General features: G+C 34.8%; 1 protein-coding gene and 2 non-coding genes across 6 annotated transcripts; all 3 read left to right on the forward strand.

Annotated features, from left to right (window-relative positions):
- Window positions 1-966: 966 nt before the first annotated feature.
- On the forward strand, window positions 967-8,319 carry LOC112702680 (uncharacterized). Of its 4 annotated transcripts, none has more exons than XM_025753813.3 (9): window positions 967-1,735; window positions 2,662-2,847; window positions 3,434-3,526; window positions 3,818-4,000; window positions 4,123-4,225; window positions 4,301-4,483; window positions 6,035-7,044; window positions 7,124-7,566; window positions 7,724-8,319. In XM_025753813.3, the coding sequence occupies exons 1-9, from the start codon at window positions 1,487-1,489 to the stop codon at window positions 7,782-7,784; spliced, it is 2,511 nt and encodes an 836-aa protein (XP_025609598.1). In that variant the 5' UTR covers window positions 967-1,486; the 3' UTR covers window positions 7,785-8,319. The 4 variants fall into 4 exon arrangements, with proteins under 4 accessions (XP_025609598.1, XP_025609602.1, XP_072055340.1 ...); XM_025753817.3 differs by having other exon boundaries at window positions 981-1,735; window positions 7,669-8,319; XM_072199239.1 differs by having other exon boundaries at window positions 981-1,735; window positions 4,313-4,483; window positions 7,669-8,319.
- A 2,208-nt stretch (window positions 8,320-10,527) lies between these two features.
- On the forward strand, window positions 10,528-10,598 carry TRNAG-GCC (transfer RNA glycine (anticodon GCC)). Its single transcript has one exon. It is a non-coding gene; the product is annotated as a tRNA-Gly (tRNA).
- A 9-nt stretch (window positions 10,599-10,607) lies between these two features.
- LOC112704342 (small nucleolar RNA snoR114) lies at window positions 10,608-10,695 on the forward strand. The gene has a single exon (XR_003154973.1). It is a non-coding gene; the product is annotated as a small nucleolar RNA snoR114 (small nucleolar RNA).
- Window positions 10,696-14,479: the final 3,784 nt, after the last annotated feature.

A 14,479-nucleotide genomic window follows, 5' to 3' on the forward strand; every position in this document is an offset into this window, starting at 1 on the left:
GTTAGCATTAGGTTCTCGTTTTTTGCAAGAAGTTTTTCTCACCATACACAAGTTTAAACCCTACGCAGTTTTTATAATACCAAAATCAAACCAATATAAAAAATAATTTTTGAAATGTAGATGGTGTAAGATATAATTGTGGTGCATATAATTTTTTTTGCCGAGTAAAAGTTAATTTTTTGCAGAAATGAAAAGAATTTGATGATAACACTTATTTTATATGTATTTTAAAAAAGAAATTGTTGAATAGAGTTAATAAATAAGTTGAGAAATAAGTAAATAGATAAAAACTAAAAGAGAAGAAAATTAGAAAGAATGCTAATAGATTAGAAAAAAAAAATCAAAGTTTCCAAGAAAGAAAATTAGAAAAGAAGATTCATAACCTCAAAAAAAAAGATGTTTGAGAAAAAAGAAAAAAAAGTTAATTATGATTAAGATACACTAGAAATAATGATTGATAATTCTATTTTCAGAGTCTAAATTTAAAATAAATCAGCATAAATCAAACAGTATAATACATTTATTAGAAAAACAATATTTTCATAATGCTTCTTTCTTTCTTTCTCGTTTTTTTTTTTTTTTTGTATCTAAAGAGGAATGATTTGTTCTTCTTTATTAAAATAGACTATAATAAAATAGATTTTTCCTCCAATGAAATGCTTTGCTACTATTCGTAATTTTACAAAATAGACCATTTTTAAGCATATACACCATTTATATCTTCGTATGTAAATTTTGTGGCCTATAAATATTATAAAGAATAATAATAAATGTAGATATTCGTTAATATATAAAATTATATTTAGTCTTTTTAATTTAAAAATTACAAAATAATTTTAAAAATGTATTTATAAATGTCTGTAAAACACTTCAACCTTTTCAAATCTAAAGACATAAATAATTAACTTTTTTATCAAAAAATTTTACGAGAGTTAATCTAAATTTTATTTTTTGTAACATGAATGAAGAAGAGACCAACTGCTTGACTTGGTTCAAGTTCCTCTAATCCTCTCCTCGCTTCAACTAAAGAGCCCTACTTTCTATTTCCCCTCTTCCCTCTACCCTCTACCCTCTACCCTCTTCCCCTTTACATTTTATTTTATTTTATTTTATTTTCTTTTCTCCCTTTTTCGGTTTTTGGCCTTAATGCTTTCTCCCCTTCAATATTCTTCCCCAGATAGAATCGAATTTCCACCCCCATTTTCCCTCAAAATCCCTCTCTCCCATTTCCTCTTCCCAATTTCATGATTTCCCCTTAATGCCCCCACTGTCGCTAGATTCACCTCAAACACACTCTTCCCCCTTTTAATTCCGTCCCAGAGGGTTCGCAAAACCCGTTTCGGGTTATCGGGTACCCGAATTCGCCTCCCCATTTCGGGTTCGGAGCTCTCGGAAGCTTATTTCGCCGTTTCAATTTTTTTTTGGTCTTCTGGATTTTTCCTTTTTTTTTTAAACCGTTAGGGGTTAACGGCGCTGTCGTTTTGTCATGGGCGATCTTCATGTGAACGGCGTCGTTTTCGGGGAGGATCGCCCCTGCGCCTCGTCGCCGCCGTCGCCGCCGCTGCCGTTGTCAAACCCCGATCCGAGCTCCGTCGCTGCAGACGCATGGTCAGCCGCCGAGGCCACCACCTCCGCGATTCTCCGCCGGATTAGGCCGACGCTCGGTGCTGACCGGAAGCGCCGCGAGGTTGTTGATTACGTGCAGAGGCTGATTCGATATGGCGCTCGGTGTGAGGTGTTATTTTATTTTATTTTTGTGTTTGCTCATTGAATTTTCGATTCATAATTGTGCTTTACTTCATGTAGCTTTTGTTTGAATTCGATGCTTTTCTTTTTGTGATCTTGGATGTTTTTGGAGGTTTTGGCGTTATATTGTTGTGTTTTGTGTTGTGACGATTCTGTTATAGTTTGCTGAGCAATTTCAAGTGTGTGTGTATATGGTGTTTGGCACATCAATTGGGAGTTTGGATTGTTGTGTTATGTAGTGTTGTTGTTGGGTTTTTGTTTGTGTTCACTGAACGGTGCTTTTTTGCCTGTGGATTATGCATGGCACGTTGGTGATTGCTGTTTTTACTTTTTAGCTTTAGGAATGTGTTGAGGGGGTTCCTGTCTAATGGCACTTGATTGGGAGGTAGGAAAACCCGCTAGTTACCAGTCAAGCTGAGTGTCCTGTAGCTTGAGTCGTGTTTATGGGAGCTAAGTGCAGAAGGAATGAAGGATATGGAGTATGGTTGTTTGGTTGGTTGAGTTTTTATGGCTAATAGAATCGCAGGGCAGAACCTTAGGATAGTGGTGGAAATGAATAAATCCGGGATCAGGTCAGGGTATCTATTCCTGATTTTGGTCTAAGTGTATAATCATTCTATAAGAATTACCCTTTTCTGGATATATATGTTTAGCTTAATAGTATGTATATGTGCTGTTAACGAAGTGCAATTTTGAATTTTCTGATTCGTTTTAATGGATTATCACTTAGGGGTTGTAATCTCATATTTGAATAATTTGCAATAGTGAGGTTGTATTATATTTAAACAAACAGGATGCATAGTGCACTGTAATTTTAATCTACTAAATGATGACATGGATGGATTCAGTCAATATATATATATGCATCTTTGCCTGCTCACCTTAAAATTTAAAATACTCTTTCTTTTGTTGCAGGTCTTTCCATATGGGTCAGTTCCTTTAAAAACATATCTTCCAGATGGAGATATTGATTTGACTGCACTCAGTTGTCAAAATATTGAGGATGGCTTAGTGTCGGATGTTCACACTGTTCTACGAGGAGAGGAAATCAATGAAGCTGCTGAATATGAAGTGAAGGATGTTCGTTTCATTGATGCAGAGGTTTTTTCTTCCTTCTTGGCACCTTATTGGAAATTGAATACAGTTCTGTTTGCAAGCATTGTGTGTCAAATGACCACCGTAAAATTATAATTCCAGAGTTATTATAAGCCTGAATGCTGAATCTGCATTTTCTTTAATTTTCCATTTGGAAAGGAATTACTTCTTTTCTCTCTAGGATGGAATTGACCCTCTCTTTTTAGTCTTGATCTCTATTGAAACTTTTCACATGTTTAGATGATTCATGATTGCCTCTCTTCCCTTACCTTATGATTCCTCCTTTTCAAAACAGGCTGTTTATAGTGTTATGTTTGTGTTTTGGTCAGTTTTTCAAAGCAAGCTCTGTTAAGACTGTTCTATTTGCGTTTTATGCTCAGTAAGCCACATAAACTTTTTCACCCATCACCATTGTGTTTCTTCCATCTTTGTAAAGGTAGTGAATTTTGTGTTGGTAGCCTTGCATAGAATCTGGGGCGAATGATGGTCACTCTGGTTAATTTAAATCTGATATGTTTTCACTGTACGGTGTGGACAGAAAAAGTGTTGGTCCTTATATTGAAGTGCCTTTTCTCCCCTTTTCTTAATGCAGGTTAAGCTTATCAAATGCATTGTACAGAATATTGTTGTAGACATCTCTTTCAATCAATTAGGAGGACTCAGTACGTTATGTTTTCTTGAAAAGGTACCCTTAATGTGGCAATTCTCCACTTGAATCATGAAAAGTTCTGTGACGAAACATGTTCATATGTACTTTGGCCAACATTTTGAAAGCAGGATGATTCAACTCAATCTTTTAGTTTCTTTATTTTATTCAATTATCAAGGCTACAGAAGCAAGTATTATGTATTATATTCTTTGGAGAACTTGTATGCATGCAGACATTGTAGTCTGTCATTATTGTTTTTGTACTGTACTGTGTCCACACGTGCAATGTTTACTGTATTATGCTTATACAATTCCATTACGTAATTAGGTTGATCGACTTGTTGGCAAGGATCATCTCTTCAAACGTAGCATTATACTGATAAAAGCTTGGTGCTACTATGAGAGTCGTATTCTGGGTGCTCATCATGGCTTGATATCAACATATGCTCTGGAAACACTTGTTCTGTATATTTTCCATCAGTTTCATGTATCCTTAGATGGTCCACTAGCGGTAAGTTCTCCATCAAATCTATTTGGGTCATTTTAATGAGGAAAAGAAAGGAGAGAAAATCTGCATCCCTTGATGCTGACTATGCATTCTTTAAGTGAGCTGCACTTTGCCCTTCGATCCAGGTTCTCTATAGATTTTTGGACTACTTCAGCAAATTCGACTGGGATAATTATTGTGTTAGTTTGAAGGGACCAGTTGGAAAATCTTCTCTGCCTAATATAGTTGGTATGAAATTCCCCCTCTTTTTGTTTTTGAATGATATAGTATTTTTAGGTTGTTTTCTGACTCTGTTGTGTGAAGCTGAGGTGGCAGAAAATGGAGGAGACACTCTGCTGACTGAGGAGTTCATCAAAACCTGTGTGGAATCATTCTCAGTACCTTCAAGGGGACCTGATTTAAATTTTCGTGCATTTCCTCAGAAACATCTTAACATCATTGATCCACTAAAGGAAAACAACAACCTTGGTCGCAGTGTCAATAAAGGTTGAAGTGAATATCCCATTAGTTTTATATGCCATTATGCTCTGTTCTGATATAAATTCTTTTCCAGTTTTAATATGTTGTTGTGCCTTTTAAAAGACACCTTTGATTGAAATGTTCTGTACTGAATGGTCGTTCATCTTCTTTTGTTGAAGTTTAAATATTAGATAGTAGATCAGTTGCATATAAAGCAGGCGCAGCAGTTACTTGATGATATAAAGTCCTTCTATAAATGGGGATATGATTTTTGTAACCCATGGTTGTGCGAGGATATGTGGATGACCAGAGAAAGATTGGAGAATGATCTGCATCAAATCTAGGTATGAAAAACTTGCATATGGTGGTGGGAGTCAATGGAGAGAGTATGTTGTTGAGGAGAGAAATGACGAGCTTGAGGGAGGGCAGTGTGTATTTGGACCAAATATGGGGATCAATAATCTACATGAGTTTGTGGGAGAAATTGGAAAGATGATTGGAATGACTATTTCTTTGATAGGAAGGAGCAACTGGTGGGCTTTGAATGGAGAATATTATTATTGCATATCTTCTCATGAGAAATGGAAGGAAAAGGGGGAAAAAAGGGGAGAGGGCAGGTGGGGAAGGATGAACAAATTGTGGTGAGATGACTGAGGTCTGAGTCCATAGGTTCCCTTTTCTGGTTGTTACTTTGAGTGGTGATATACTTCATAATCTGACATTCCAAATACTGTTGAGGTCTCTATTTCTAAATCAATATTAGTTTATTCCAGTACCTATTCCATATTTGTCAAAGTTTATTCAAGTACCTATTCCTTAGTGGTCAAAAACTGTATTCAGGGAGCCTTGATTTTGGTAAATGGAGACTGGAAGGAGTACTTGAATGACTGTCTGGTGATTGAGAATATGAATGATGAGTTTTGTTTTTTTTTGTTTTTTTTTTGTTTTTTTTTTACCTGGGAGCAGGAGGAGAAGGGGGGGGGGTGGGTGGGTTCTGGACCAGATGTGGGCATTGGTAATGTTCGTGTGGTGGGAGAGATTAGTGGCCTGACTCTTGCATTGATCAATCTTTATTTCACTATGTCAAAGCCCTTATTTGGGCCCTCTAATTGATGAAGTGGGGACACTATTTCATGGGGAGGCATTTTGTCATCCAGATAGAAAAAAAGAACTTGTGGACCAGTGAGTGATTTGTGAAAGACAATAGAGATGAGTGCAAAAATTATTAGGATTTGATTGACATATAGTAATTAGTAAAAGCCCCAAGTAGCAGATGTATTGTCAAGGTTCATTGCTTTCAAGGTTCCAATGCTCAACAGTCCTGGTTTTCTAGTGTGTCAGAAGAAATATATGAGCAAACAGACACAACTTGATATTAACCTGCTACTGTACCACATCACTACCACATCACTGTTGCCGCTATGTGTTCTTAGATTCTGTTTATGTACAATCCATTATGGATCTCGAGTGTGGCATAATAAATAGTTGTAGGTGTCTTGCGTTTGTGTATTAGTCCATTATTTTTTTAATAGTCTAGTACTCTCTCATTAGAACAATGTTTATTTTCTTCTTTTTCAGGTAATTTCTATCGAATACGCAGTGCTTTTAAGTATGGTGCCCGAAAGCTTGGCTGGATTCTTATGCTACCAGAAGATAGAATAGCAGATGAGCTTAATAGGTTCTTTGCAAACACATTGGATAGGCATGGATGCAATCATGGGAATGACATGCGAACTCCGAGTCTTGGTTGTAGTCCTAGAGATTTTGACTTCTCAGGAACATCAGAGGCTGCAGTGTGCTCTGAAGACAAGACATCTTTCTTTGTTTCTACCGGATCCAAAGTGGAAAGTTTACCTGGAAATCAACATAATTGTGAAACTAAAAATGAAAGAGAAAGGAATGGAGTAAAAGTTTTCTCCTCTTTGGCAGGGCCATCAGTTGACTCATCTGGGGATGAAAATGCAGATCCAATTTATAAACTAGTTGAAGATTCTAAGGATGTTGCAACAATAGGAGGCTTGGATCTTGCAAGCAGTAATGATGCATCATATTTTTCAAATGGGATTGCTTCTAATGAAACAACAGTTAATTCTCTGATTGATGAAGAGAAAGAGAAGCATGTTATGGAGAACAACTCTAGGTCAAATCTTGATGAAAATAGTGTGGCGTCTTATGGGCTAGTTGATTCGAGAAATGCAGTTGATGTCTTTGAAAATAATTTTCCTCATAGTGATAGTTACACTACTACTGTATCTTGGGGTACTGAAGCTACAAAATCCCTATTGGACCTGGCTGGGGATTATGAAAGTAACATTAGGAATCTACAATATGGTCAGATGTGCAATGGTTATACTGTCTCTCCTCTTGTGGTGCCTAGTCCTCCTAGGTCTCCAAAGTTACAGAATAGGAATCCTTGGGAAACTGTTAGGCAGTGTCTTCAGATTAATCAAAGCATTCATTCACAGGCAAATTCAAATGGTGTTCTTGGACCAGTTTACCTTGTTAATCATGCTACTCTACCGATCCCCCCTTTTGGTTCAGAAGAGAAGAGAAAACTCCGAGGAACAGGCGCATACTTCCCTAATATGGTAATGCACACCTGAACTATTTAGGTATATAGATGATATTTTCAGTAATGTTCTAACTATAAAGCTCATAATTTTGCAGTCATCTCGTCCATATAGGGATAACAGGCCAATGTCAGGAAGGGGACGGAGCCAAGCATCTGGTGCTCATGGGCAACAACATAGACATGCACATAGTCGTAACAATGGCTTCATTCCTACTCTACAAGAGTTGAATTTGTCTGTGGAGGGAAGTTTTGAACATCCTCTTGAAGTATATCCTCCTCTTGGCAGTGCTAAGTCCAGATCATCAGAAACGTATTTCAGCCAACCTGCCATATGGGGACCACGTCATTCTAACGGTTTCCCTCACACGTCTGAAAAGCATGAGTCTGGTACTGTAAGCCCTCAGCATCGTGGACCACCAAGAATTGAAGTTAGCAATCTCCATGAATCAAGCATTTCTACTACTAAGGGCTCTGCTCCCAGCACAGGGGTCGTGTCAGAGGAGAGTTCTGACTCATTATCTGCAGTTGATAACAAAAGGTAATATAACATCTCTGTTGATACTTATTCATTGGTACAGAGATCACAAATGATGTTAAACCACTGGCATATTTTAATGCTTAGACCATTACATGTTCATAGTTTGTGCTCCTAGTTTTCCTCTCCTTTAAGGGGGTGTCTATGGTTTGGGATTCAGGATTGACGTGGGAGCTTATCATTTGAAGAATGAAGATGACTTTCCTCCACTTTCCCACTGAGTGCCAGTGAAGGATGGTGAATATGTAATATCATTAACCGTAATGGTCAATACATGGAAACAATTATGATTTGCCTACCTTACAACAGGTGCAACCAAGGGAAGCCGATTTTGTAAGAACTAAGAAGTATGAACAATGTGCATGCATCTCAAAAATGAAGATAGCTTCCCTTAACTCTGGGTCTCTTCCAGAGATTGTCCAATACATAGAAGTGAGAGTACTGAATAAGTGAGAAATGCTGAGACTAGCCTTAGATGCTAACAAACTAGGTTAAAGTTAAACTAGATTGGGTGTTGTGACACCCTCATTCCCCTTTTTCTTGCTGTAGTTGGTCTTTTTGTATAAAACTGCGTGTACATTCTGCTTACTTTTTTTTTTGATCTCCACTCCTGTTTTTATTCTGGATTATTTAGGGATGTAGATATCGGGTGATGTTCCTGAAGCTGAGTTTATAGTTTTGTTGTTTGTAGTTTTAAAGTATAAACCCACAAAATTTTAGATATCGGAATGGAATTCCACACATGGTTTTCTGTCAGTTGCAATTAGTGTAATAAATTTACTTTTGTTTGGGGGTATTTGTGTGTTTGCCCATGATTTTATGCATGACCTTGCTTGTTCTACAATGAAGTAGAGTCTTCAAGATTTCATATGCTTTACCCAAAGTGAGAAGAGGTAAGTCATAGCATACCAGTAGTGCACAAAACTCCTAAATCTGCCATGTTGAGTTAGGGAAACAATGCAAGCCATTCATGTCTTCTGATTTAATAGCTTAAGCTTTTGAGAGAGATGGTTCATGACATATTCTCAACTTTTATGACCAAGTGGTCTTGTATTCAGTTATTGTCACTCTTAATTTAGCAGGTGGTGTTGGTTTGTGCATTATCCACATTGGCCTCCTGCGGGAGGGGGCCTGTTAGAGATGCAATTACAGACATTAATGTGGTTTCTTGGGAGAGATCATTTATGACAATAAAAATATTCTACTGAGCTGAGATATAATTTTCATTATTTATGAATGAGAGATTGGAATGTAATGAATTCTGTCTAGTCAGCATAATTGCGGTGTGTGGTTTTTGTTACTTAATTCCTCCTAGATCTAATTTCTTGGATTTGGTGGTTTTGCATGATACTGGTGTAAGATCAGGAATTAACGTATCAAAAAGAAAAAGGTTGCAGAACAATTAGAGCGACGAAGGATTTGTTATGTAAAAAGAAGGGTTAATAGAGGAGTTTGATCAATTGTAGACTAGTTTGATAGAGGGCTAGAGGAAGAAAATTGCAAGTAAATGCATTGATCTTGGTGCTGCTTTTGGAAGAAAAAGTAATGTTATTTCTTATTTGATTTATAATAGTCTGTTCTCACTAAGAAAAGGTACTGCGGTAGTTGTCCTGTCTAAACCCCTATCCATGATTCAAGTGTAAAATTAGAAACAGATTAAATGACCTTTGTGCATATGAAAATGATTTCTGTTCTTTAAAGTAGCAATGTGTATTGGTTCCTTTATTTTATTTTATTTTTTCCTCTCATGTTTCTTCAAATTGAGAATATAGTTCCGAGTTTGACCATTAGATGTGATGTTTTTCTTTATGACAACATTATCCTTGGTGGAGTCCATGGCCATTCAAATAGCCTTGATGATGACCCCAGAAACAATAGTTGGTAGTTTCTATCATATGTAGCTCATTGATAATATTCCTGGTTTTCATCCTGTTGTGTAGCGATGTAGCTTTTGTTATGTTGTGTAGCTCATAATGATAATTTTTTTTGTAGATGTTGGCTTCCATTTTTTGTTCAGGCAAATTCAGCAGGAAAATTAGAAAAATAAGTACCATTTTTTGGATTATTTGGTTGGATATAAGTTGTATATTATTTCTAAGGAACTTTTTATTGTAACACATTAATTGGGAAAAAAAAGAAAGAAAAAAAAAAAAAGAGAAGGGACTTCTCCGGAGAGTACCCTTATAGATTATCGCCCTTGGTTGAGTTGAGTCTACCATTTCTCCAGACTAAAGAAGACTCGTAATTAATAATAAGGATGATCCATGATTAATCGAAATACATCTAATTATATGAGTTGAAGCTGCTAAAATTGCAGGCCTGGAAAACTATAAAGGACAATCAATTAAGGCTGCATTTTGAAATGCATAGTGTTTTAGTTTCAATAGATACCATTTTTTTTTTGCCTTATTAACATGTATGATTTGTAATAATTATAATTCTAAGTTTCATATACTTGATATTACAAAGGCATTTTAAGAGTTTTTAACCTGAAGATTTAAATATTTATAAGAGTGGGCTCACTTTGAAAAATGTGTTTCTAAATGTGATTTAAAAGAAAAAATGCATATATTTTATCATTTTCATTTTTGTAATTTAAATACTCCAAAATGTGTTACCCCCAAATTCTTCTTTTATTTTATACAAAATTTGTTTATTAAACTATGAAGTTGTTACGATGTCGTAACAAATTTTAATGAAAGATTCTTTTTTGACTTCATGTTAAATGTTCGACTCCGGTTTAACGAAAACAATAGTAATAAAACAAATAAATAACAATAAAAACAAATGCTCCCATAGTATTATTACAAGGAAAAATATTAGTAGGTAATAAATCATAGAAAGTCATACGTGCCATTATCTAAATGAGAATTACATGTATATATCAACATATTTTACTTTACAATATGTCAACCAAATTAGTAAAAGTATATTTAAAATAAATCAGATAACTGCAGCATCAAAGCACCAGTGGTCTAGTGGTAGAATAGTACCCTGCCACGGTACAGACCCAGGTTCGATTCCCGGCTGGTGCACTTCTAAGAGAGCTGTGACGAGTCTTGTGTCAACTGTGATGGCTGGGTCTGTCACCATCGTCTGAATCTTCCGACGAAAAGTGGCACTTCTGAGCTCTTTCCTTTTCTTTACTAATATTTTTCCTCTCTTTGTCATAGCTTCAACCATCGCTTTGTTCTTTCTTACCTGTAAATTATAGTCATTGGCAACATCAATAATATTAATAATGGATTCAATCATTCTCCGAAAACAATACAACTTTAGAGTGACTGGGGACGAAATTGTCCACAATAATTCAAATAATCCCACCATGAATTTCACTTTATAAGGTCCCCCACTAAGGCAACATATATATTCTTAGTGGTAGTGGCCAAATGTGCAAGGCATTAAAAACATTACCTGTAGTCTGCAAAAAATTAAATAAATATATAAAATTATAATATAATATAATATTTATTAAAAAATAAAAATTAGTATTTAATATTTTATATTATTTAAATTTAAATAATTATATATAATTTTTTTCTTTAATGTGATATATATAATTTATATAAATTATTAGCCTTTAATTTAATGGGTCTAATCTTAAAAAAATTACATATAGATAAAATTAAAAGTAAAAATAATTTATTGATAAAAAATAAGAACCAATCAAAATTTTAAAAGAGACATAAACATATATAAGTTAAATTACAAAAGTAAATATGTGAGGTTAAAGTTATTCTAATAAAATCTCAGTTACATGAATTAGTGTAAAGTTGTATGTTTGGAGCATTATTTATGTAAACTTGGTTATTATATATTTTAGAGTAAATTTCCTTTTCAATTTTTAACTATTTGTTCGATGGATTTTTCACCCCCTAAAAAGTTTAAAAATCTAAATCGGTCCCTTAACTGGAACGTACATATATCAAAGTAGATAGGGACCGATTTGGGTTTTCAGATTTTTTAGGAGGTGGGAAGTCCATCAGGCAAATAGTTAGGGATCGGAAATGGCATTTACTCTATATTCTATTATTAGCCTACAATAAAATGAGTATGTCAGACTTAGTGGCAAGAGAGTTACAATTTAACATAAAGTTCACGGTTCGTGTTACATATAATGCTCAGTGAGTATGTGAAGATTTGTGGGTCATGCTCCCGTATTGCATCGGTTCAAGTTGATCTGTCTGGTTTTTAATGGGTTTAACCATCGTTGACTGGATTAATCGCAGAAACTGTTTGATTTTTAAATTGAACATTGATTTTTTGGTCGGACCAACTGGTTCGATCCAGTTCTAATAATTATAGAAAATAGAACTATTATTTTTTTATAAATATATTCTTGTCTTATTCATTAATGTAAAAGGTGACATTTTTCAGGATATTTGACACATTTGTTAATTTAATTTAATTGATAGTATTGATATAATTTTAATTTGAATTTTTTTCTAAGAAAAATAAATATACTTTTCAAATTGGTTTATATTAAGAGTAAAATCTTTTTTCGACTCCTGTGTATTTTTATTTTAGATAACTCGCACTCTATTAATTGAAAAATAATAATCTGATCTCTACCCTTTATTTTCGTTAGACACATGAGCCTCTCTGCTAAATTCTCTAGCAAGTATTGATAGAATTGGATAACATGCCACGTTGGGCTCTATAACGTGGCATCACTTCTCTTACGTGGATTATAGTCATTCAATTAGGATAATTAAACCCCTGTCGAATCATCAAAACAATATCGCGTGGGGAAAGGTTCTATTACTAGACCTAATAGAAGAAGTTAACCTTAGGAAAAGAAGGAAATCATGAGTGATGCAGCGCTGTCTTCAACATCTCAGTGACGTCTTGGAGGTAGGAAGAGTGCGAATCTCATGGGTTCGATCACCATGGCAAGTGCAAGTAGTAAGAGGAGAAAATTTGAGCACCCTAGACATGAATGTGAAGCGTATGCTGTGCTGCAAGAATCAGGGACAACGAAGAACTCAAAGAGAATTTTTCTTGATTGCTGCTACTATCATATAAGTGGATTTCCATTTTATTAATTTTAGTATGCTTTAAGTACTACTATTTCAGAGTCCAATTTATTCCATTGCTGCTTGATGTTTACAACTATGCAACTGACTAATTTACAAAATTTAGATTGCACTGATATAATAAATTTTAATTTTAGAGTGATCAACGCTGCAAGTTTTTCGTATGGCTTGATGATTTAATTTCAATCAAGTATGAAAATATGCAAAAGGATGATGTTGGAGATAAAGTGATGATGCAAATGGGTGATTTTGATGAAAAGGTGATAATGCTGGAAGACAAAATGGAAAAAGTAGAGCAAAAGTTGGAGTAATGTAGCCAAAAAACAACAAAGAAGCTAGAAAATGAGCTTTTGAAGATGTGTTATTTTGATATTTCTGTTATCTGCATTTGTATTAGTTATGTTTGGTGTATTCTAGTAAGTTGATGTGCTATGTGAAAAAAACTATGACTAAATGCCTAGTTATGTATTTTGAACCTCTTTTCATATGCATGGATTTAACTTTTGATTTGATTTTGCTCATATGCTTTGTGAAGAGATTAATATAACAATAAATAACTATAATAAGAATTTATTAATTTGTCAATTTCATACAACAAATACCAAGCCAACTAAGTAACAACTTCATTCATTAGTAAACTATTATCCATCCAAAATACCATAACCAACTATGTCAGTACCTAATGCATCCATATGCATATCAAAAGACAAACACAAAATACACAAAAGTAGAATCATATGATAAGTTCATACACCAACTAGATATATTATATACTACACCAAACATCTTGCTAATAGTAAAAGCTTCTTTAACATGCTTTTGAGGTCTGCCTTGGTGGCCTAAAGTCATATGTAGTCATGAACCCAAGAGGGACATTCTGGCCTAATGTTGCATAAACTTGAAGCGATCTGGTCTAGTGCCATTCATAAATTTTTCTATTATTGATGGAGAAGCAGTGTTTAGAGTTGGTGGACAGATAGGCGAGGGATTGGCTTGTTGAGCTGGAGCTGGAGGTGCTAGAGGATTGATGATGGGAGCTTTCATCCTATTTTAGGTAGACTAAGTCAAGGGAGTTGGATTGGGGGCTATTGAAACTAGAGGATTAATATTAAGTCCCTACAATATTACCCAATAACAAATTTAAAAAATTTGAGTATTTATATATTACATTACAAATAAACATAAAAAATGTGCAAACCTCTATAGCAGAAGCATACTGTGAGATTGGAATCTTTTCAATTTGTTGCTGGATTTGAGATTGGTATGGATCCCTTCTATCTATAACTAGGATACCCTAGTCCCTTAAACATTAGCTCCAAATCTATGAAATTGTCAAGATCAATATCTAATGAAAAAAGTCTGTGCACATTGCCATACATGTAGCACATCACGCCATTAGAGTTATTTTCAAACTAACCTTTGTGGTGAAATACAGGAACAACCTCTTAAGACACCTACATACAAAAAATTAAATAAAAAGATTAACTAATTACTGACCTAATCATAGATTAAAATAGTATTTTTCATTAAAGTAATTAAACAAATATACAAGAGACAACAAAAATGGGACCACTGGACACAATTTAGAAAATAATTAAAAAAGGTTACCTCGACGAAAGCGACAACCACACCACTGGTACTCCGTGAAAGCCTCCATTAGTAGCTCTGTTTCTTACGTATAGTGTCATCACGATCACCTCACTGAAAATCTTCGTCACCAATATTTTGGAGGAAAAAGTGTCTATTCATTAGGGTTTTCTGTAATTCTGAGAATGGAGTAAGAGTTCTTTGGGGTTTGTTGAGAGAAACTTTTCATTACACCCCCCACACAACGTCATTTTGATGATTCAGCAGGGTTTAATTGTTCTAATCGAATGGTT

The sequence above is a fragment of the Arachis hypogaea genome, chromosome 7 (assembly GCF_003086295.3).
Source record: "Arachis hypogaea cultivar Tifrunner chromosome 7, arahy.Tifrunner.gnm2.J5K5, whole genome shotgun sequence".
Classification (NCBI taxonomy): Eukaryota; Viridiplantae; Streptophyta; class Magnoliopsida; order Fabales; family Fabaceae; genus Arachis; species Arachis hypogaea.